This window comes from Equus quagga, chromosome 1 (genome assembly GCF_021613505.1).
Source record: "Equus quagga isolate Etosha38 chromosome 1, UCLA_HA_Equagga_1.0, whole genome shotgun sequence".
Classification (NCBI taxonomy): domain Eukaryota; kingdom Metazoa; phylum Chordata; class Mammalia; order Perissodactyla; family Equidae; genus Equus; species Equus quagga.
Window position 1 is genome coordinate 110020144 of NC_060267.1, and position 23997 is coordinate 110044140.

Genomic DNA, 23997 nt, shown 5'->3' on the forward strand with positions numbered 1-23997 from the left:
GCGCGCAGCCGGGCCGCAGCCTCGCGCCCCTCCTCCCGCCGGCGCTCCGGGCCCCGCGCTCGCACCCCCCTGTGCACGGAGGTCTCCCGGTGCGGAGCGGGCGGGCGACAGGCTGGGGGACAAACCCTCCCTCCGCGGCGCCCTCTGAGCCACTTGGAACCTGCTGCCGCTGGGCTAGAAGGAAGGTCAAGGGCAAACCAGAAGCAGACACAGACAGGAGGCAGGGGGGCAGCGGCCGCCCGTGGGGCTGCTGGAGAGGGGCAGACTCCAGGAGGGGCATTCTGGGGTGACGATGTGCTGAACCCGCAAGACCTTTTATAGTGCAGGTTGCTCCAACCACTTCCTTCTGGCCCCGCAGCTACGCCCTGAGTCACGGCCCAGCAGAGAGCGGGGCATGCAGATTCCCTCTTGATGTCAGCCCCATGCTCATCCCCGGGATAGACTTGACGTGCTAAGGTTTTTACCGGAAAAGTCTAGCAAGAAAACCCTAGCAATTCAGAGTCTTAGCAGGCAGGAGAGCTGGCCCTGAGAAGCTGGAGAAAGAGGGACTGACAGAATGTGCCATCTGCCTGCTATAGGACAGTGAGGAGGGCTCACAATGTTCTTTTACCTCGTCACAAACGGGCGTGGAGGGGGAGATGACAGACCACTCAGCTCACTGAGTCCTGGTCCGGGGCTCGTTCCACGACTCGGTGCTGCCTGGGGACAACTGTGCCTTTTCCACCGTGCGTTCTATGTCTCACACAAGCCAGGCAATGCTTGCTCTCGCCTGTGGGCTCATCGGGAGAGAGGGAAGGTGACATTTGAAGCAAACAGTTTTGAGGGGCAGGTGGTGCCTTCCCCCGGCTGAGAACTCCCTGGGGACAGGTTCCCCGCATGGGCTCCAGATGACCACAGGGTTCTGGAAGACTCGGATGCTTTGAGATCTGGAGCATGACAAGCCAGGCGCTGGCCGTCAGGAAACATCAGGACACCTCTGAGGGAGAAGGGGAGAGGCAAAAATACTCAGCCGGGTCATTTCCCATGAAATTTTTTCTTTTTTTCCTAAGAGCACTTGACTAAGGAACGGTAATGTTCATTCACGCACAAACACACCCAATGAGAGGAAGTCCAGGAAGGATGTAGAAAATAATTATGGAATGTTGCCTTCAGCAGCAAGAAGACAGGATATGGCAAATCCATCAGACCTTGCTAGACTCGAAAAAGTTAGACTGCCTTGGCAAAGAGATGTGCTCCCCGGCATAATTATTATTGCATAATAACCCATTAAATCTTTTCTCAATGTGCCTCCCCCTCCAGCAAGCCCCCCAGACACGAAGGCCCACAATTTCATACTTGGATTTTCTGTCAAGTTCTAAGGACCATGACAAAAGTAGACTGGGGGAAAAATATACTTTTTGCTCAAGTCTGGAAGGAGGCATCAGATGATTGTGATCCTCTGGCAGTGGTTAGTCAAAGAAAAAGATTAAACAAATATTTACCTACTAAATTGACTAAGCTTATTCTGTCTGACTGAATACCAGGCACGTGGAAAGCTGAATGAAATGACACAAGATTAACTAGTTGTTGCCTTCAGCCAAAAGAGAAGGGCAGAAGGAGACAGCCACATCACACGATGGGGTTATTTTTAAAAAACGCAGAAGACCATCTTTCTCTTCCACAGGAAAAGGATTATTTTATTAAGTATTTTAAAACAACTACTTAACATTGACTCATAGATAAAAATATTTACAATTTTACACCTTCAGGAAGGTTCCAAAATATAAACACTGTACCTCTCCCTAGAGAAAAAAATTCTTCTCTTCAAAAACAGGAATACATTCATTTTTCTCGCTTTGTAGATCAAGTAATTATACAAATAAACATCTGAAACATTTTCCTTTTTAATATATTTATATAATATATATTTATAACAGTTTTACAAATAAAGGCAATGACGTTATACCAAAATAAAAACAGGAAAAGAAAAAGTTAAACCACAATCGGCGATCAAGCATAGTGCATTTTTTGAAACGCTGGTGCAGGGCTGGCTGGACAAGTCAGAAAACAAGTACTCTGGACCAAAAATAAAACTTCTTTGAAGGAGACAGAATCGTTTTTAGCCATCAGGCCACTCCAGATGCTGCCGGGCGAGGGGAATCAGCCTGCAGAAAGGATCTTGCTGTGCCAAGGGCCTGTTAGGTCTTTAAGAAGCTAAGCTTGGTGGAAAGGAGTTTGGAGATAGAACTGAAAACGGACTCCAGCTCTGCTTGTTGAAGGCAGCAATTAGTTACTTGGCTGGATGCACTTTGGGGTGCTGGGAAATAGGCGTCTGGACCTCTCCGACCGTGGTTTGGTTCCCTGGACAGCAAGACTGTTTCTAGATGAGACCTAGAAACAGGTGCCAGAGGCCCCAGGGACTCCTCCCTCATTCCCTGGCAGCTCGGCTTGTACCAGGGGGCCCAGTTCCTCGGTAAGCTAACCACGAAAGCCTGAGGAGGGAACTACATTCTCTTTATTCATCCGAGGCAGGGGTGGGGAGCAGACCTGCGGAAATCTCCCCAAACCACTGCCGTGCTGTGCCAGTGTCTGCTACCTCACCACTTTGCAGAAAGCTCAGTCTGGGTGCCCTCTCCCTGTATGGTGACTCACTGAGACAATAAAAGGGAGAAGGGTGGGGTCACAAGAGCTGGCTGGGAGCTGCACTCTGGAAAGCCCTCTTTTGAAAGTACCTTTTTCTCAAAGCCACAAGACCCAGCTCCCAAAGCGAAGACTGACTCACACACCAAGAGTCTGAAGCTTTTGGAAATCCAGCTGTTTTGTATCAGAGGGGGCTATTCTCTGGGTGGGGAAGAGCCCAGAGGTCTGCTACAAGCCCCCAAACCTCCCGATGTCAGGCAATCCTTCATGTCTTCCCTACGCCAAAAGGAGCCTCAATGTCCTATACCAACACACGATGTGCACGCACGCACGCACACACACACACACACCCCGAATTTTCTCTCCATGCCTCAGATTATCTCGGCACACACACGGGAACAATTTCGCTGCACTCACAAACACATTTTTTTTTTGGAAGTAGGGAGGAAGGAAAGCGAAGCAACAGGATCCCCTAAAGAGTTTAGTCTTTGGTTTCTAAGTTTAAAGGGGGGATCTGCTTCAGAGCTTGGAGCAGGGCAGAAGAGTCGAGGGCCGGATGGCTGGGCAAGGGAGAAGGGAGTCTCTGGGGCATGAGCAAGGGGGCCGAGATCTTGTCTGGGTTCATGAAGCTGGTGAGGGCTGCAGCGGAGGCGTTGAGGCCCGGGTACAACACTGGGACCGAGGTGGGGTACCAGCACTTCTCCAGCATGGGCAAGTAGGCAGTTGCTGAGGGTGGGATCAGGTAGAAGGGCAGGCAAAAGGGAGGCTGGTGCGGGTGTGGACCCAGGAACGGGGAGCTCATCAGGTCACTGCCAGTGAAATGGCCTTCATCATCTGAGAGCTGCATTCTGCTCTTTTTTGTGGGGGGTTCTTCAGATTCTTGCTTAATAGCACCAATCCTTTCTCCCATGGTGAACCTGCGTCCATGATCGCTCTTGAAGTATGGTTGCTCACCGCGCAAGTCACCCTTCTCTGATTCTCCTCCATAGCCGCTGTCTGTGTCCGTGTCACTGCCACTCTGCTCCCCACTTGAGTGAGGGAAAGTCCGCTGGATGACTGGCACACAGTTTTTCCCAGGGCCTTCGGAGCCGTTGGCCAGGGAGCTGGGTTTCTCCTTGAAGTCCATCACTTTGGGAGCCGGGTCTGCCGGCTTCCTGGAGGTACCACCCTGCAGCAGCTCCGAGACCACTCGGTGGAGGTGAGTGACGAGCTGTGAAGACTTCAGGTCCCGAGTGTTCTCATGCTTCGCCAGGTACTGAAGCACCTCCCGGGCACACGTCTGGAAACCTGAGCAGAACATCTCTTGACCTGCTTCAACATTTCTCCCCGACAGCTCACCTGGATCAACAGAGATCCAAAGGAAGACATTTCAGAAGGCCCTGTGGTTCACCTGGCGACCTATACTGCAAAGACCGGGAGCTTGCCTTTTTATTAATAGCATTTGCTCATTTATGTTCCTAACTCCAAAAGTAATATGACCAGAGAAAATTTGGATTACACTGAAAAGGATAAAGAATAAACTAAAAATCATCCATAATCCTACCACCCAGAGAGAAAATAGGATTGTAAGGGCTGCATAGTATCCCATCATATAAATAGACCATAATTCATAGAGACGGGCTATTTCTCCTCTTGTTGAATTTATAGACTGTTCGGAGTTTTCATTATAAGCAACACAGCAATGAACATCCTGATATGTTCTAAGTCAGAGCCAATTTATAGAACTCAATTGCACTGTAGCAAGATGGACAGAGACCAGACAGTCATAAAATGAGATAAAGAATGAACAAGATCACCTGAAGTAAGCTTATTTTCAATGATTTATAAAAGCTGCAGTCATGCTGTAAGCTTTAAACTCAAAGGCTGTTTCTAAGCCCTGGCCATGTATTCTCTCCACGACCACCAGGAAATCAGGTGTGATCATCTTTCTATTTTCAGTGAGGAAACTGGCAGACCTGCTTGCTAGGCTTTTGTGATTCTCATCACCCTAGTCTTGGAAAGGAGGGCAGAGAAGAATGGAATGAGGGAGTGGGTGGAAGAATTTCTCCCTGGCCTGTACAGTATTATCTGGAAGGGGTGAGACGGGAAGGTTAGAAGGTGACTGGGATTCTCTGGAAGTCGGGAGAAGCGAATGATGAAACTTCAGTGGTTTCATTAGATTGTGCAATTCGCCAAGATACCTAGTGGCTATTCAGGGAACCACATGAAATGCAGGAAAAACTCCTGCTGTCATCCTGCCAGGATCATACCACACACCGAGCGATAAGGAAGTAGAGAAACAGGAAGACACTGGGGCATACCCATGATTTATTCTCCAATGAAAGAGGGCTAAGAAGACGAACTGTAAAACACCCACGATGCAAATTACAGGTGCCTTGGCACTTTCAAAGGGAGGGGGCAAAATCTCCCAGAACTCAGAAACTCTTAAGCCAAAATGCCAGAGAAATATTTTATCATTTGACTAATATGCATTCATGCCAGGTGGCACACAGCAGCATTCCAAATGAAAAGTCTGACCTTTTAGGAAAGACAAAACAGCATCTCCCCCAACAAATGTGCATGAGCAGTTTGTTGCAGGACTGTTTCTTATTCCAGATGTCGAGCCCCCAGGCTCTCGGTTTGTGCTAGAACTCTTAAGAGATGATAGCCACGCTCCGGCACTCACCAGCTTGTAAACCGCTCTGCAGGGCGATGATTTTCTGCTGCTGCTGATCAATTAGGTTTGTTAGTGCTTTCACATGCTTCAAGGTAAGTTCAAGAACCACCGCTTTTTCCAAGTGACCCAAAGTCTGGAATGAAAACATCCTCAGTCAGCGGTGAGCTCAGAAAAGTCCCACCTCTGGGACATTTATTAGCAATGAGAAATGTCTCTAAGGGGGGAAAAAATGAAATAGCCTTTCCTAGTTGACTAAATTTAGTTTTAGGTTTATAGATTATGTTTTTAAACAATATATATTATACATGTTTCCAATTAAAGAACAAAAAAGTGTCACCTATCTTTGGAGGCCTTTTGGAAGAGGCAGCTACCTCAGGAGAAAGCTTTGACAGATAAATTTCTCCAGCAGCCGCTGCTGACCTGAACTAAGGGGGATCTGGAGATGCCGTTTCTCTGCAGTGGTGTCAACGGCAGCAGGGACGTCTACTATGTCTGGCAGCCTAGAGGCTTTCCCTAGCTTCTTTCCTGACACCCTTTCATAACTTCCAGCTCATCCAGGCTTTTTCTTCCTTCTCAAATACTTTTTTTTTTCCTTTCCCCAACCAAAGGCTGCCAAGCTAGTAAGCTGTTGGCTACCGACAGGAAAGGACAGGACGTAAAAATTACACACCAAAACAAGTCCGCTTAGTTAAAAAGGTGTGTGTGTGGGGGGGGGGGGGTGGCCAGCGGAGAGAAGGGGGTAAATAAAATCTGCGTGTTGCCTGGTTGGCTCAAGTCTGTTAAACTAGAGAACCCTGAAAATCACCAGAAGGGAAAGTCTTAAACCCTTGAAAAGGAAGGCCAGTTGGTGTTGGAGCCAACTTGGAGAAGTCCAAGAGCTTCTCACTTCATTTGGATGAGGCAGGCAGAAAATCCCAGGACTGAGGAAGGGTACCCCAAAACAGAGCCACCCGCCAGCTCCTATCCGGCCGTCGGGTCTGCAGTTCCCCGCGGGGCCTGCAGGCGGCGAGTGACCCCTGCCCGCCCTCCGGGCAGACGAGCTGGCTTGGAGAGGAGCCAGCTTCTCACTTACTGTAAGTTTGAGATGTTCGGGTAGGAGATCCTTCAGCTGGGCGATGCACTCGTTAATCCGGTCACGTCTCTTTTTCTCGATGAGCCGGTGCGGCAGTTTGTAGGTCTCCTGCAAGGCGCACGAGGAGGAGGTGGGCGCCTGAGGAAGGGGGTGAGAGCCCCCTTTCCTCCCCTACCCCGCGGCGGGATAAGAGTTGGGGCAGCGGAGCATAGTCATACCCAGAATCACCTTCTGCCCCTTCTTCTCCATGCCACTCAGTAGAGGCACTGAGCCCACCCCTTGCATACCCCCGCCAACCTCAAAGTGAGAAAACTTTTCTTGGAAACTCAGCGCGTGCGAGGGGCTGGGGTCCCCAGGGGCGCGGTGCTCTCACCTTGCTGTCGTCGCTCCGCTTCATTCCTCGCCTCGACTTGTACACTTGGTACATGTGGGCAAAATCCATCCTGCAGAGAGAGGGACCAGGCAGGGTCGTGACTTTGCGTGCGCACCGGCTGCAGGAGCCCTGGCAGACAAGAGCCCCCGGATGCTCCCGGAGCTGCTCCCAGTTGAGAGCGGCGCAGAAGGCAGGGCTGGAGTTGAGGTTGGAAGGGGCCAGGGAGTGCCAACTTACCCTGGTAGGTCGCCGGGCTCCAGTCCTGGAGCTTTGGGCAGGCAGGCGGGGGGCGGTTGCGCGCTGGGGATCCGCTCCATGGCGCGGCGAGCCGGGGCACTGTGCGCTCCTGTCTGCAGTAGCGGAGCGTCGCGGTGAGGACTGTCCTGGAAGGGTCTCTCCGCAGGGGTTCCTCTGAGTCTGAGCTCCCTGAAATCCGCTAGGCTGCCGGGAGCTGCGGCTTTGAGGTGCTGCTGCTTCAGTTGGGGGCGTGCATGGTGTCCCCGCGGCCTCTGGCTCTGGCTCTGCGCACAGACTGGCGGTGTGTGCTCCCTGCGCCGTCTGCGCCGTGCGAGCCAAGTGAATGAGAAGTGGGGCGGGCGGGGAGGCGGGAGAGCGCGCGGGGGGGAGGCGGTTAGGGCGGAGTGGGGGGGTGGGGGGGCGAGCTGAGGAGTAATGGAGAGGCTGCGGGCTGGGTTAAATGGGAGCGTGTGGGTGGGTTGGAGCTACGTGTTCTACCCTGTGACTCCAGGCACGTCTGGCCGCTGCCGGGGAGGGAAGCAGCGACCTGCCCGCCCTCCCCCGGCTTCATCACATGAGTCTCACGTGTTGGACAACGCTCCCGCGGCTGCGAGGGAGCCCCCACCCCCAGCCTGGGCCCCCAGGTGTCTGCGGCTGCGGCTGCCTTTCCCCGAAGAGGGGGTGGCAGCGCGGCCCGGGTCCTGCCCAGCCGGGTGGGGGGCGTGGAAGCTAGGAGAGGCCGGGGAGCCGGGGGGTCCGAGGAAGGGGGGGGGTTGGTAACGTGGGCGAACCTGCCCCAGGGAAATGAAGTAAGTTCCCGTCTCCTGGGAGGGAACGGGGGAGGACGGATCCGCCCGCGTCTGACTCAAGCCGGGAGAGGAATATCCCCTCGCTCGCTCCAGCCCAACCCTCTTCCTCCTCCCCCGCCCGGCCGGCTCGCAGGAACCGGCGCGCAGCGGAGGGAGTCGCCCAGCCCCCTGCCTTCCCCAGAGGCTGGGGTTTCTTTCCGTGCCGGCTTCCCTGCCCCCAGCCCTCCGCCCGGCGTCCAGGAATTGCCCGCCTGGGGAGGGGCCGAGGGGCGGGGCGGATGTCACCCCATGGGAAGCGGGCGGGCTGCCAAGCGCAGGGGCAGCCGAGGCCGCCGCCGAGCACGCTGCGCGCACCTGACCGCCGAGGGTGTGCGCCGCGGGCCCCTAGCTCCAGGGAGCTCCGCTCCGGGCACAGCCTGCGGGCCGCCAGGCACCCCCGCGCGCCCCCCCGGATGCCCCCCTCCCTCCTTCGGCTAGTCAAGCCCAGAAGGAGACCGGGCGCGGTGCCCTGCGTTCCCTCCCTGCTCTGCCCCCTCCGGAGCAGAGGCGTCCGGGTCGCCTCCCCTCCGGCTGCGACGTTACACAACCGCGGCGGCAGCGCCTGCCCTCCAGCCGCCCGGGGCGTGACGCTTCACGTGGCCGGGGCTCGGGCGCAGCGCCGCCGACTGCGAGCCCCTCTGCTCCGGCTGGGGGACCGGGAGCCCTGGGACATGGTGTGCCCTCCGGGGTCGGCCATGCCCCCGCCTGCCGGGAACTTCGGCGGCGCTGTGTGCGGTCTGCACCCAGAGCAGGAGGGGAAGGGAGGCGAGAAAAACTGTCTGCCCATCACAGTGAAATCTTAGCATCCGTTCAGTCGACACACGTTCGAGCCCCCTACTCTGTGCCAGGAGTGTGCCCGTTGCTAGAAACACTGGGGAGTCAAACATAGCTTCTGCCCTGGAGTGTACGGGAACCCCTGGGAAGAGGATAAATCGAGCAATGAGGGGACGGCAGCCCTGGGAAAATTATATCGGTGCCACTGGCTGACAGAGAAAAAAGATGTTTTGTTGTTGTTGCTTAATTTTATTTAATACGAACCAAGATGCCTCGGTAGAGCAGGACGGGGGAGAAGCTAACCCACTGCCCAGAGCGTGGGGCAGAAAGGCTGCCTCCGAACGGCACCAGATCTCTGCAATCTCACTTAGGCCGCCGGAGGCCCCCGCCTACCTCCCCCGGAAAAGTCCGGTCTCTGTGACCTTCTAACTCAGCCCGGAGCAGGGAAAACAGCTGAAACGCCAGGCCCGCGGTGCGAGCCGTGCTGATGCAGTCAGAGGAGGGAGCCAGTGGAAATTCATGACTAAAATAAGGCCTGGCTGGGGATTTCACTGACCTCTGCGCTGCCCTGCCCTGCAAGTTCGGCAAGTTGAGAGATGACTGTGAGCCTTTCCCACCGCGCCTCGGGTCAGTCACCTTCTGTGGAGAGTGACCTGGCTGTGGGAAGCATGGAGAAAACTGGGGTCACCGCTGGGACTGGGTGAAGATTCGCCTTGGAGGCAGTTGTAGGGGGCGGGGGCGGTCGGTCTTAATTGGCAGTGTCCTTGACAATCTAGAGAACTGGGATTCACACGTTGACCAAGCTGGGAGTGGATTTCCTTCAGGTCGCCTTGGAGAGCTCCCACTTCCTGTTTATGTTTCTCAAGCGTCAAACTCATTAGCAAGTGTGAGAAATGCCTCCTTTTCTAACTGCTAACTGGCGTGACCTCGCTTGGGGGCTCAGCTAGCCCTCTCTCCTGAAATGGACTTTTGTCTGCTTTTGTTATCAGCCATCTCTCTGGCAATCATTGGACCGCCACTTCCTGCCAGGAGGTGGGCTGCGGAACCACGGGCGAAGGAGGGGACTGGAGTCTGACCTGGGTTTGTGCTTTCAATCTGGTGTGACCTGCTCCATTGTGCGACTTTAATAAGGGTGAAGAGTTGTCATGACTGCGTCAAAACCACCATTCCACCAGGAAAAAGCACTGGGGGAGGAAGGAACACATGTCCGCTCAGCTGTCACCTCCCCCCATGCCAGGAGGGAACCCAAACTTTTGAGCTTCCATGTTTCATGGCTCATAACAATATCATTCTTAGAATTCTCTGAAGATGTCAATAATTTTTTCCCTTATTTGACCTACAATTGGAAATAACAAAATGTATGCATTTCCTACTTCTTATTTGTCCCAAAGGTACTCTCAAGTGTTAAGAATTACCCCCACCCTCCCAAAGTTCTACTGTATCGATGTCATTTTTTTCTGTTTTTCTCTCAGTAACCTATGATTATTTTTTATTAATTTAAACCAAATAGTTCCTTCCCAGCATGCATCTCTCCATCCTGAAGAATTGTCATATTTCAGTTTGTCACCTTTTGTAGATACCTGTATAGTGTAGATACAGGTATAGTGCATACTGTATGCTACTTTTTAGACTGTATGTAAAAACTTAACACATATTTATGGAGATCCAATATGTGCCAGGCACTGAACTAGGTCCTAGGAATATATAATGTGTCCTCTTGGGGAAATCGAGACTGAGGGAGATTAAACAACCTGCCTCAGTGTATCTAGCTTACGATTAGATCTGAAACTAGACCCAGGTTTGTGGGACTCCAAAGCTTATGCTCTTTCTTAATCACTATACTTATGGCTACCTGGTAGGGTTGCACGGATTCTGCACTGCTCAACTCTAGGGGGAGCCATTCACATTGGGAGCGAGAGTGCCCTCTAGAGTTGTGCAAAGTAGCACTGAGCAGCTGCACTGGGCAATCTGGTCATTTTGTAGCCCTCCCCTCTATTTTGTCTCTTCTAAGTGTGGAGAGAACATAATTTCCTACTAGGGAAAGGTAGGATTTTTCTTTTCTCAGGATCTTGGTAGTCTGATGCCGTCTGTTGGGAAGAGTCTGTGCTTTACTGTTTACAGTGACTCCCAGGCCCTTCCTGTTCAGGAAGTGAGAGCCCACAGCTCCTCTGCATGTACCCACACCTTTCTTGCTCAGATATCACCTTTTGCTGTTTATGGAGCCTCAAAACTTTTTAGCACGGTTCAAACTGAGAAATATGTTTTATATCATGACTCAATACACACAGACATGCACATACACACACACCTTAAGTGCATTTAACCCTAGGACAGCAAGGCTTGGCTGGGTTATAGCAATAAACCATGTCTATCCTCTCTCTCAAACTCCTGAGTAACCATTGCTCGCTTAAGGAGAAAGCTAAGCCATTTAGGAAGAGGCCAGTCCAATGTATTCCAGACCAAAATTTCACAAAACAATATTTCCCCTTGATATATGATTCTGATATTTTCTAGTCCAGTCTAACCAATTTTATTTTTTTTTAATCCTGGTCTTGATTTACTAAATTGATTTCACAACCCACCAGTAAATCTTGACCTGCAATTTGCAAACATGCTCTACACTAGAAATAGTGTTGTAATTTTGGCTTGTCCCCAGCAGAAAGCAATCCATCACATCTGCACACTTGAAGATCTAAATCACATAAAAATGTTAAATAAGACTGCTGGTGCTGTTTGAATTCAATGGTTTAAATGTTTCCATTCAGCATATCCTTGCCTTTTGCTCAATTATGGGAGTAAAATAGTCAGAGTTTCATCAATATACATAATGTTATGTGTTGCTTAGATGTATTTCCTTCATCCAGTTGAGGAAGTTTTCTTCTATTGTTGCTTTGCTGAGAGTTTATCGTGAAAGTATGTTGAATTTGTCAAATGCTTTTTCTGCATCCGATGAGACAATCATTCATATGGTTCTTCTCTTTCATTCTGTTAATAACAGAAATTACAATTTTTTGAGTGTTAAACCAACTTTGCATTCCTGAAATAACCCTATCTTGGTCATAATGTATTATCCGTACTTTTATAGCTAGATTTGATTTGCTAATATTTCTTAAGGATTTTTGTCTATGTGAAGTGTAACATCTATAGTTTTTCATTTCTTGTAATGTCAGATTTTATTATCAGAGTACTGCTGGCCTCATAAAACAAGTTGAGAAATATTCCTTCTCTTTTCTGAAAGACCTTTTAGAGGATTAGAACTATTTCTTACTTAAATAGTAGGAGAAGCTACCTGGACATGGAATTTTCTTTGGGGGAAGATTTTTACTATGAATATATTTTCTTTAATAGATATCAGGCTATTTAAATTTTTTATTTATTCTTTTGTCAGTTTTGGTAATTTGAGTTTGTCAAGAAATTTGTCTATTTCATTTAAATTTGTCAATATATTGATATAAAGTTTTATTCTTGTAATATCTATATAATCTGTAGTGATAAACCCTTTTTCACTTCTTTTAAAAATTTTTAATTTGTGTTTTCTTTCCTTTTTTCTTGATCATCCTGCTAACGAGCATATCAATTTTGCTAATCTTTACAAATATCCAAATTTTGATTTTGTTGATTTTTTTCTATTCTTTGTTTATCTTATATTTCATCTATTTTCTCTCTTATTTTTCTTATTTCCTTTCTTCTAGTTATTTTGGATTTAATTTACTCTGATTTTCCTAGTTTCTTGTGATGCAAGATGATATCAATTTTAAACCTTTCTTCTTCTCATGAATATTTAAAGCTAAAATTTTTCTTCTAAACACTGCTTTCACAGCATCCCACAATATTTGGTATTTGTATTTTTCTTATTCAGGTCAAAATATATTCTAATAGTCTTTGTGTTTTTCTTTGATTCACAGGTTATTTAAGAGGGTATATAATTCTCAAATATTTGTGAATTTTACAGCTAAATTTTTAATTTTTCTTTTGAAATAATTATAGAATCACAGGAAGTTATAAAAATAATATGGAGAAATTCCATGTATCCTTCACCCAATTTCTCCCAATGGTAACATCTTACATGACTATAATACAATATTAAAACAGGAAAATTAACATTGGTACAATCTACAGACAGTTTTCAGATGTCGCCAGCTTTACATGCACTCACTTGTGTGTGTGTGTGTGCATGGGTATATCTACGCAATTTTATCACATGTGTGGATTAGTGTAACTATCACCACAATCAAGATGGGAAACTGTCTTATCACTACCAAGTCCCCTGTTGCTACTCCTTTATAATCATACCCATTCCCTTCCCCTCTCTCATCCCTAATGTCTAGCAACCACTCATCTGTCCTCCATTTCTATAATGTTATCACTTTAAATAATGTTACATAAATGGATTTATATACTATGTGACCTTTTGAGATTGACCTTTTTTCCACTCAGCATAATTATCTTGAGATCCAACCAAGTGGTTGTGTGTATCAACAGTAAGTTTCTTTTTGACTAATGAGTAATATTCCATGATGTAGATGTGCCTCAATTTGTTTAACCGTTCATCCATTGAAGGACATTTGAGTTGTTCCAATTTTTGCCATTAGAAGTAAACCTACTATGAAGATTTGTCTACCCATTTTTATGTGGATATAAGCTTTCTTCCCTGGGATAAATGCCCAGGAGTATAATTCCTGGGTCATATAGTAATGTATGTTTAGTTTTTTTAGAAACTGATACACTGTTTTTCAGAGGAGTGGTATTACTTCACATTCCCGATTGCAATGTAGGAGAGTTCTAGTTTCTTGGTATCCCTACCAGCGTTTGGTACTGTCATTATTTTTTATCTTAGTTGTCCAAATAGATGTGTAGTGCCAAGTATCTTTTTATTATTGATTTCTCATTTGTTACTGCTAGGTCAGAAGATACAGTCTATTAGATTTTAATTCTTTGACATTTATTAAGGCATCTTTCATTGCCCAGCATATAGTCTGTCTTGATGAATGTTCCATGTGGGTTTGGAAAGTATGTGTATTCTGCTGTTTTTGGGTGCAATATTTTATCAAGTTAATTGGGTCAAGTTAGTTGACAGTGCTATTCAAATATATCTCTCTGCTGAATTTTTTGTTTATTTGTCCTATAATTACTGAGACAAGAGTGTTAAAATCTTTCCAACTATCATTGTAGATTTGTCCATTTTTGTCAATTTGTGCTTTATGCATTTTGGAACTCTATTCTTACTTTGTCTAATATTAATATAACCACACTTGCTTTTTTATACTTAGTGTTGGCATGGTATATTTTTTCTACCCTTTTGCTTTCAACCTGTGTCATTATAATTGAATTTTATATCTGTAAACACCATGTTGTTGGATCTTGCTTTGATATCAATTTGACAATTTCTGCCCTTTTATTGGAGTTTTTAGTATATTTATTTTGAGGCGATTATTCATATGGTTGGGTTTATATCTCCCATCTTGGTATTTATTTTCTACTTATCCCAATTATTCTTTGCTTCTGCTTTTACTTTCCTGCCCCCGTTTGGATGTGTTAATTATTTAATCATTCCATTTTATCTCCTGTTTTTAAGTATACTTCTTTATGGTATATTCTAGAGGCTGTTGTAGAGCAGTTGTTCTGAAACTTTACATGCATTAGAAAAAGCTGGAGGTCTTATTAAAACACAGATTTCTGGGTCATATCCCCAGAGTTTCTTATGGAGTAGATCTGTTATAGAGCTGAAAAATTGGCATGTCTGTTAAGTTCTCAGATGCTGATGATTCTGTCTGGGGACCATACTTTGGGAATCTCTGCTCTAGAGATTATGCTCTGCATCTTTAAGTTATCACGGTCTACCTTGAAATAATATCCTAAAAATACTATTATGCAAGTTGTATAAGATGTGTAAGAACCTTACCTTAAGAATATAGTTGTTTATTTTCCCTCTCAACCTTTGCACTCTTGTTAGTTTATATTTTCCCTCCACATATGCTATAAACCTCACAATATATTGGGGTATTTTTTTTTTTTTTTGCTTTGAGTAGTCAATAGTCTTTTAAAATATTATACACACATAGATAGATAGATAGATAGATAGATAGATAGATAGATAGCTATAGTTGTAAACATATTACTTTGAAAAGGTCTTTAACATCTACCCATCTTTGTATCCTTTCTGATGCTCTTCACTTATTCCTGCAGATCTTTCTTTTTGGTCTCCTTTCTGTCCATTCTGAAAAACTTATGTTAGCTTTTCTTGTAGTGTTGGTCTGCTGGAGATGAATTCTCCCAACTTTTGTCTGTCTGAAAATGACTTTATTTCATCTTCATCATTGAAGTATATTTTCACTGGGTATGGAATTCTAGTTTGACAGTGTTTTTCTTTCAGCACTTTAAAGATGTTCTCTTTTCTTCTGGCCTCCATTGAGTCTACTTAAAAGTCATCTGTTGGTTGTATCATTATACCTATGTATTTGTGTCTTCTTTTTCCTTCTGGCTGCTTTTCATGTTTACCACTTACCACTGCTTTTCAGCAGTTTAGCTCTGATTCATTTAGGTGTGGTTTTCTATGTATTTATTCTACTGGGGGTGTGCTGAGTTTCTTGGTTCTGTGAGTTGATATTTTTCATCAGTTTTTGTAAGTCTTAGCCAATAAAGTGTCAACAATTTCTTCTGCCATGTTGTCCTTCTTCTCTTATTTCTGGGACATCGTTTATGTGTATGTTGAGTTGTTTGAAATTAGCTCAAACACTGTCAGATGCTCAGTTTCCTCTGCTGTTGAGTCTGCTACTAAGCTCGTATAATGAATTTATTTTTGATATTGTGTTTTTCATTTCTAGCATTTCCATATGGTTCTTTTTTCTGGTTTCCACTACTTAGTTGAAATTTCCCATCTCTTCATGCATGTTGTCTTCCTTTCTATGAGATCTTTTAACATTTTTATGTCATAAAAATTTTGTATTTTAATATCCCAGTTTGATAATTTTAACTTGCAAGCTATCTCTGGATCTGCTTCTATTGTTTCTTTTCTATATTAGCCGTGAGACACATTTTCTTGCTTTTCCATAGTTCTTCAATTTTTTGTTGCATGCTGAATATTTTGTAGAAAGAAAAGTAGAATACAAAGTAAATAATATTTACCTCCAAAAAGAGCAAGCCCTTTCTTCCATGAGAGGCTGAGTCAACGTGATGTGTAATTGATCTGGATCTGGGCTTTGTTGTAGCTTTAGTTTGATTCGGTTCACTACTGCTTTCAAATGTTTTGAGGATGAGACTAGGCTTGGATCTGAGCATTGATGAGATTCTTGAGATCTTTCTATTCTTCAAAACAATGCTAACAGGTATGAGAACTGTGGGTGGTCTCTCCCTGCTTTACTCTCCAGCTGGTAGCTTTTTGATTCCTTTCTGCCCTTTGCCCCCAGCTTTCTGCACCTCTGGAGATCTCCTGCAGCCCCTTCAGCCCTCTCAGGCCTTAGCAGCTCCCTGGACTCTGGGACAGACCAAAATGCCTCACGAAGTTCTGCTTAGCCCTTCTTTCCTGCCTCCAATTTTGGTGAACAATTTCCAGCCCTTGTGAGGACTCCTGGGGAAGATGAGGTTGGGAGGTGCAGACTCACTCTGTGGCTATGGCTTTTCAGCCCACAGGCAGCCATTACAAGTTTGTTAAAACTATAGCTGAGTTTTCCTCATCCCCACTGATTGCAAAGTCTTCTTCCTTCTGCCATTCCACCAGAGGTGACCATGGCCCTGGGTCTCTTCTCTCCTATGTAGAGCTTGTCAATTTCTTGAGTTTAGTTCATTTAGGTTTCTTTGCGCCCTCAGTTCTCTGATGGGTTTTAAAAATTGGTGATTAATTTGGGCTCACCTGGTTTGTTTTGATTGTTAGGATGAGGGCAACAGTCTCTTATAACCCTATACATCTGACCCATAAGAAGAAATCCCCCAGCTAGCTGCCTCTTACTAGAGATGAAAAGGTGTGTAGGGGTCAGAAGGAAACTACCAACTGGTAGGAAGTGAAAATGTGAAAGATGAAGGCAGTGTAGGGAGCTGACAAAACACAGGATGGTAAAGGTTTGCATGTAGTCTATCAAACAGTGCTAAAGTGCTACTCACACACAGACACACACACACAGACACACACACACACACACACACACACACACAGAAAGAGAGAGAGAGACCAAGGCAAAGAAGGGATACTTTGAGCACCCAGCAAATGACATTTATTTTCAGAGAAAGGACAGTGCACCAAAGTGTGTTGCTTTCTTCTTTGGACAATGTCCCACTCCCTCATCTGTCTCTTAGTGCAGTGATTCTCACACTTTACTCTCCATACAAATCTCCTGGGCATCCTGTTAAAATTCAGATTCTGTCTTAGTAGATCTCAGTTGGGCTTGAGATTCTGCATTTCTAATAAATCTCCAAGATCATGCTGATGATACGTGAATAGCAAAGTGAATGTACACCTTCATTTTTAGGGGGATAATAGCAATGAAACTTAATAATTCGTACAAAGATGAGTTTTCAGTATAAAGGAAACAGGAAATATTTTAACTGAATAAAACCAGTGATCCAGAACACCCAAGAAATAGCTAGAATGTGGCTTAGTCATGCAAGGTGCAGAGAAAAGTGATACTTTAGTGTTGAGGAAATCTGGTGAGAGGCAGGATGAATTGATGAATTATAAATTCATCAAACTGGCTTCTTTGGTGGAGGTTTAACTTTTTCTTGAAATGGCAGCTGCCATCCTGGAGGCTGGGGTCAAGGGCAGTTCATTGCCATAAGGAACCAGACCTTTTACAGCTCTGCTGTCAGGCCTGTCTGAGGTCATGGAGCACAAGCTGTTCAGGGAGGGAAAGATGTGGTGACAGGGTTCGGGTAGCGTTACGGGAGCCCAGCCAAGATTTTGACTATCTAAGTGGAGTGGTGGCAGCATTGACAATCAGAGAGAGTATTCACTGAATGGTTATGAATTAGCACCTGAATCCTACCACCTCTTCCAATAACCAGGTTTGTTTGTTTTCACCAGAAGAGACTTACCAATTGGAATTTTATAGCTCTGATATTAGCCATCAGTCCTACACTATTTACAGAACTAACTCCTACATCAGCAGAAGAGAGAATAAATTTTCCTTCATTTTCTGTGCTTAGCGATGCAACACGAGTCTCCAATAAAGATGATTAGGGTCCAGATCACCTTGTCAGGAAGAAAGCATGGAGAAATCTGGAAAATAATTATAAACCAGCTGAAGATAAAGATTCAATTTAATAAAATTTTGCCACTCAAAAGAGATGCAGAGGGAGGTAGTGTAAAGTTTTGGTGACATCTAGTAAAAGAAAAGTTAAGAGACTGCAGTATTTATTTAATCAAAACCATTTGCGGAGAGTTTTCTATGTACCAGACACATGCTATGTGAACAAAATTTTTGTGATGGTACTCTCATGGACATTACAAATCTCGTGGATGGCTGTGTTATTACTTTGAGGTATGTAAGTAACTTGAACTAGGCTAACTGATTATTGCATTCTCTTCACTTAGGGGAACTGTTTAATGAGTAGACAAGAATTATTCAAAATTATGATTTTTTTGTATACAGACAAGGGAGTTTTAACTGTAAAATAATTTGTTCTCATTAGTACTTAAACCAAGTTTCTTCAGAAATTATCCTCAGTATTCATTTTCTTGAGTAGTGCCCCTTTCTTTTCTTCAATGGCAAGGATAAACTTGAGGCTGACCACTAGCCAGATATCACAGTGTTCTCAAAGAGTAGGGCTTCCATTAAATGGGGATTGATAAATGAGGTTACGAGGTCCAAGAAAACTGCATCATATTGTTAGAGGTTGGAACCAGTGCTTTGGTGCAGTAAGACCAACGTGGATGAGAGCCTTGTGCTAGTTACTTCAAGCTTCAGTTTTGCTCATCTGCAAAATGGGGTAACAATAGTAGCTCCTTCAAATGGTGGTTGCGAGGATCAAATTAAATGATGTGTTTAAAATACTTATCATAGTGCCTGGCGCATAGAGATGACTCAATTAATGTTTGTGAATACTATTTATTTTTTTTTAGTAGAATGTCAGTTATTGCTTCGTATATCTGAACATTTAGTCACATGGATGTAATTTGGCTATGAGTAGTACAGCCAGAGTTTTGTCTACAAAATGTACTGAAGGTGACCTTAGGTTCAAAGACTGGATGTGTTTTGTATACAAACTGTCCATTGCTTTTGGGGACCAACAGCAAGGAAACCATTTTGGAGTCATGAACTTTTTGCCCAGAAAAAGGCAACACTGACCTTATGTTGCCCTTCCCCAGCATGGTGAAGCCCAAAATAACCTAATAGGCTTTTTTTTAGTAAGAAAAGAAAATCTTAAGTTTTAACTTTTAGACGTATAGGAAGATAAATAGATGATTCTGAGGAATATGAATTAATATTCATAAGAATTGTGACTGGACTGAAAAAGTTATTAATATTTTTAAAGTGTCTTCCCTTAGAATCTAAAAATACCATGGAAAGTTTCAGAATGAACCTGTATAAATCCATTCCACAAAGTATCGTGTAGTTCTGTGGAGGTGTTGAGGGCTCTGTGGTTTTGTCTACATGGTGCTGAAACTTTTGAACAATTCAAACAACTGGCCAGTATTTTTGAAAAATGAAATGAAAGCTGTTTGACAGATAAACCTGGTTAGTTAAGGCTTCTGATCTGGTGGCCAGCTGCGCGTATGGACTTTGCCTGGTTGCGTCTTTCCATAAAGTTTAGCAATAATAGGGATTTGTGATAAGAATAGCAGAGAAAAATAGACAAGTTGTGGTTAATAAAGCTCCACATCACAATGGCTTAACAGAAACGGGATGAGACCCTGGCCAACTGACACTTTAAAAAATCATCCCAAACCATTCAGATGAGAAAATGTAGTTAACTCTTGATTACATACAGGAGATTATATATTCATTCATACAACAAAGATTTATTGCATGCTGTGTTAGTCAGTTCAGGCTGCCATAATAAAATACTGTTGATTGTGTGGCTTAAATGACAGAAATTTATTTTCTCAGTTTTAGATGCTGGAAGTCCAAGATCATGGTGCCTGCATGCTTAGGTTCTGGAGAGAGCCCTCTTCCTGGCTTGCAGACAGCTGCCTTCTTGCTGTGTCCTCATAGGGCAGAGAGAGAGAGCAAGATCTCTGTTGTCTGTTCTTACAATGGCGCTAATCCCGTCATGAGGGCCCCACCCTCATGACTTCATCTAACACTAATTACCTTCCAAAGGCCCCACCTCCAAATACCATCACACTGCGGGGTAGGGCTTCAACATATTAAATACGTCTCTGTGTTTGGTACTGGAAAATCAAATATGATTTCTATTCTCCTGGATGGGGAGAAACAGACAATAAATCAGTGAACAAATAAAGTCAATTAATTTCTGAATACGATGGCTGCCATGAAGGAATTGAACAAGGTACCGAGAAAGAAAAAAATGGGGTGAAAGATGAGGAGGCCACCGGTCCTTTTGATGATGGAACATTTAGGCCTGAGACCTAAGGAAAGACAGGGAGCCAGCCATCAGAGACTAGCCAGGAAAAGGGCTTTCGGTAGAAGGGACCACAAGGGCAAAGGCTCTTAGGTGGGAAGGGGCTTGGCATATACTGGGACCAGATGCAAGACCATTGTGATTCGAGGGTTATGACTGAAGAGTGAGCGACACAGTAAGAGATTTGTAGTAGCCAAGGGCTGGATTATTTGCAGTTTAGTTATAGTCAGTAATACCGAAGTGTTTTTTGGTATCTTGGCACTTGTGCGTTAAACTCAATCACCGATAATACTATAGGATATTTGTTGATAATTCAGCTTCCTCAATTCACTTTGGCTACAGGGATACCCTTTGAAACCAAGACAGCTAACCACCTATAGTAATTTAGGAAGACTCAAGATGTACAATGCCATCACCAGCATGGGACAAGTTAAACCAAGTCAGTTACCTGAGGCAGGTTTTCATTACTGTATTAAAGCTGAATTCTTAGAACATCTGACATCACACTGAAACCAGTTGGAGATAAGCAGCCACGCACAATGGTGTGACCAATTAAAAACTGATGCTTCTGGACTGGAGATTGGCCCTCATGAGTTAAGGTGCAGTGTGGCTCGCTAAAACTGAGGCAGCAGGGTAGCCCACATGACCATTAAAACCCATGCTGTTTGCCTCGTTCTGTAACCAAGCCAACCCAAACCCAACAGGCATATTTCCCTCCTCATTCGGCACAAAAAATCTTTTGTCCTGGCACAAGAGCCCGAGGGGGCCTTTGTGCACAGCCCTGATGTTATGCCAACAACACCCTTGAGAGGTAGAAAATATTTGCTTCATGGGGCATTTGATAAGTCAATACTTTCCCCCATCACCAAGAGTAGAATCCAAGATTCTCCTCATCCAGAAGGGTGCTTCCTTTTTCTCTGCTTCTGTGTTTCAGTGAAAGGATTCCTGAAAAATATATGAAGGTAAACTGCAAGAGCAGCATACAAAACTGACAGCCTTTGGCCTCCAGTGTCCACAGTTTGGAGGATAAGATTTAACGACTTTTAAGGTGTGAGCAAATTGCTGGGATCCTCATTGACTCAACCACTTGATTATAGAAAGTATTGAGTATATTACTAACATCTTAAGTGCTAGTTGAAATGTTTAGTCATCAAGGGAGAATGTGTATTGTTACTTAAAGGGGTCTGAGCTAGCAAAATGCAAATACTAAAAAGAGAAGGAATATTTGAAAATTTATGAGGGACAAGACAAATGGATCATTTCACGTAACAGTGCCAGCATACGCCAATGAGTCAGATGAGGTCCTGAGAAACAGAATTATTCTCTCAGCTTTCTAGTCCTGGAATGTGCAATTCCCAATGTCAACTCTCAGGAAACCCAAGTCATTGCCCAGGGAATATAGAGGTATTTAGTAAATAAGGTAACCATTCTAATTCTGCAAATATGCCCTTTCTGTTTTTTAATTCTTTCATGACTATTATGTAGAACTATTAATATCAGTTGCTTGTATTAGAATCTAATTAGATTAATAACCAAACAGATGAAGTTTTGTTTATTATCCAGTTTTTCAGCATGCCATCTGAATGGGCATGGTTACCATGCCAATGTGGATTTTAAAAGCCATATCTTTTACTACATTTATTTGGATTAGATTTACCCAGAAGTTGTTTTACTTAAAAAAAAGAGAAAAGAGTAAGAGTTCAAGTGACACTGAACTCCTGAGTATATCAAGTGCATCTGAGTATATGCCACTGTAAACCCTTCAAGACAATCGTTTTCATGGATTTAAAGAAATAGGAAGAAAGAAAATGTGAGAGGGGAAGAAAGTGAGTTTGTAGAATGTACGCTTTCTTGAACCGACAGTTTGTTCTCAGGCTTTTCGCCCCACCCAGCTTTAGTCATTAGCTCTAAGATCAAACAGGACTTTACATTGGGAGGGACCTTAATGAGGAGACTGTATGAGTGGGAAACACCAGAGACCTAAGCAGAACATCCTGCTCAGAAGAGAGACCCTAAAGAGAAGTCAGGGGCCTCTATCTGATCCAAATCTGCTAATTTTGTAATTCTTTCCCTGGCTCCTCTTTCATTCATTCATTCCATTTATTGAGTGCCAGACATTGTCCTAGTCATTAGGGAATCCTTTATTGACATTCTCTTAGTCACTGTCGTTCTCAAGAGTGAAAGAAACAGAGCAACCAGCAACTTCCAGTGTGTAGAGGAGACAAATTCCATTTGGACTTCCTTGCCCTGAACCAGCTCAAAGAGGCAGCCTGGCCCTGCTCTAAACACCAACTGGGTTCCAATGCCCTTGACCAGACCTCCCTAGAAGGCTCTGCCTCCAGGGCAGGGCCGGGGGAGGATGCCACAACTCTAAAGCTGAGCCAGAATCTCTATGAAACCTGTAGAAGAAGATCCAGAGATGTTTGTTGACATCTTCAAAATAATGACCCCTGACTAAATACTGCAAATGAGGAGTGGCCACAGAAAATTCCCCAAGGTGTGCTCATGGAAGATTTCTTTCAGTGGGGGTAGCAGATGTTTATCTGTTCTGGGGCTAGGGTGAAGCAAGTTAGGCACCTAGGATGTAAAATGGAAGGAGGCGCTCACTCTCACGTTGCACAAGTGCTTTTGTGCAAGTGGGCACTTTCTTAAATGTCGAGCCTGGGGTGCTTCACTTGCCTGCAATTAATTCTTTTACTCTATCCATCCCTACCCCAAAGAATCCACTGCCAAATAAATTTGGAAAATATTGCTCACCACATACAGCCTATTCTTCAATTCCCCACCTGCATCTTCCGGCTTGTACACCGGGCACAGTGATCTATCACAGGCTCTGAGAATTCCTGCAGTAAAGAAATCCTATGAGCCTATTGAACTCTGCATTTCACAAATATATTTGACTGTGGGATTCTTTTTTTCTTTTTTAAGAAATACTTGCTAACATCTCATGGGACATTTGGGGAAGTTGGTTAAGAACTACCTCACAATGGTTGCATATGGAACATACTCATTATTTTTAAAAATTTTTTGTTCAATAACAGCTATTTTGGATTCTGGGTTCGGGTTCATTTGCAAGTTGCACTAAACCCTCCAGCATCTGAATAAGGGAATGGATAGAATGTTTGTTTATACCTTCCAACTCCCAGATTATCAGTTCATTGATTCAACCTACTGTGTGCTAGGAATACAAAGGGGAGTTCCTTCGCCTAAAGAGCTAGGAAGGAGCGGAGACTTGCACAGCTGTAAGTCCAAATACAGTTTGATAATTGCTGTAAAAGAGCCACATGATAAGGAAAGCAGTTCACAAAAATATCCTTTTATGATTGCACCTCCAGACCAAATTAGCTGCTCCTTAGGGAGAAGAGCTATTTATGATACTTTTCAATCTTCCCTATAGCACCTAGCAGGGACTATGCACATAAGAGATGCTCAATAAACATTTGTCAAATAAATGCTAGTTAAGGAAAATTCTTGCAACTTAAGTGATATACATTAGGTTGTAATATCTATTAAAGATCACTTTCAAACATACTTATTCAGAAAAACTCAAACAAAAGGTTGTACTAACGCCTCTAAGTTTTTGTCTCCCCATCTGTAAAATAAGGATAATAGTACTAATTTCATGCGGTTCTTGAGAGGATTAAATTAGAATGTACGAAAAGCAGCTATTATGTTCCCTGCCATGTAACAAGTGGCCAATAAACTACATTTTTTATGACTATAATACATGGTGCTTTTTATCCACAAAGTTACCATAAATGGTATACTTTGATTTGACAAAAGGTCACCTAGAGCTTTATATGGCTCCATCCACATTCTCTCCTTGCTGAGAACATAGTTTGGAAGGGTTGGAGTGTATAGATCCAGGCCAAGAGCCCTAGGTAAGGCTGTACACCCCCCCCCC

The 23997-nt window shown here is 44.6% G+C and overlaps 1 protein-coding gene across 1 annotated transcript; it reads right to left on the reverse strand.

The window, feature by feature from the left end:
- Window positions 1–1870: 1870 nt before the first annotated feature.
- On the reverse strand, window positions 1871–7278 carry BHLHE40 (basic helix-loop-helix family member e40). Its single transcript, XM_046679773.1, has 5 exons — window positions 6958–7278; window positions 6721–6790; window positions 6348–6455; window positions 5285–5408; window positions 1871–3957 (listed from the first exon to the last, which is right to left on the reverse strand). The coding sequence occupies exons 1-5, from the start codon at window positions 7035–7037 to the stop codon at window positions 3101–3103; spliced, it is 1239 nt and encodes a 412-aa protein (XP_046535729.1). The 5' UTR covers window positions 7038–7278; the 3' UTR covers window positions 1871–3100.
- Window positions 7279–23997: the final 16719 nt, after the last annotated feature.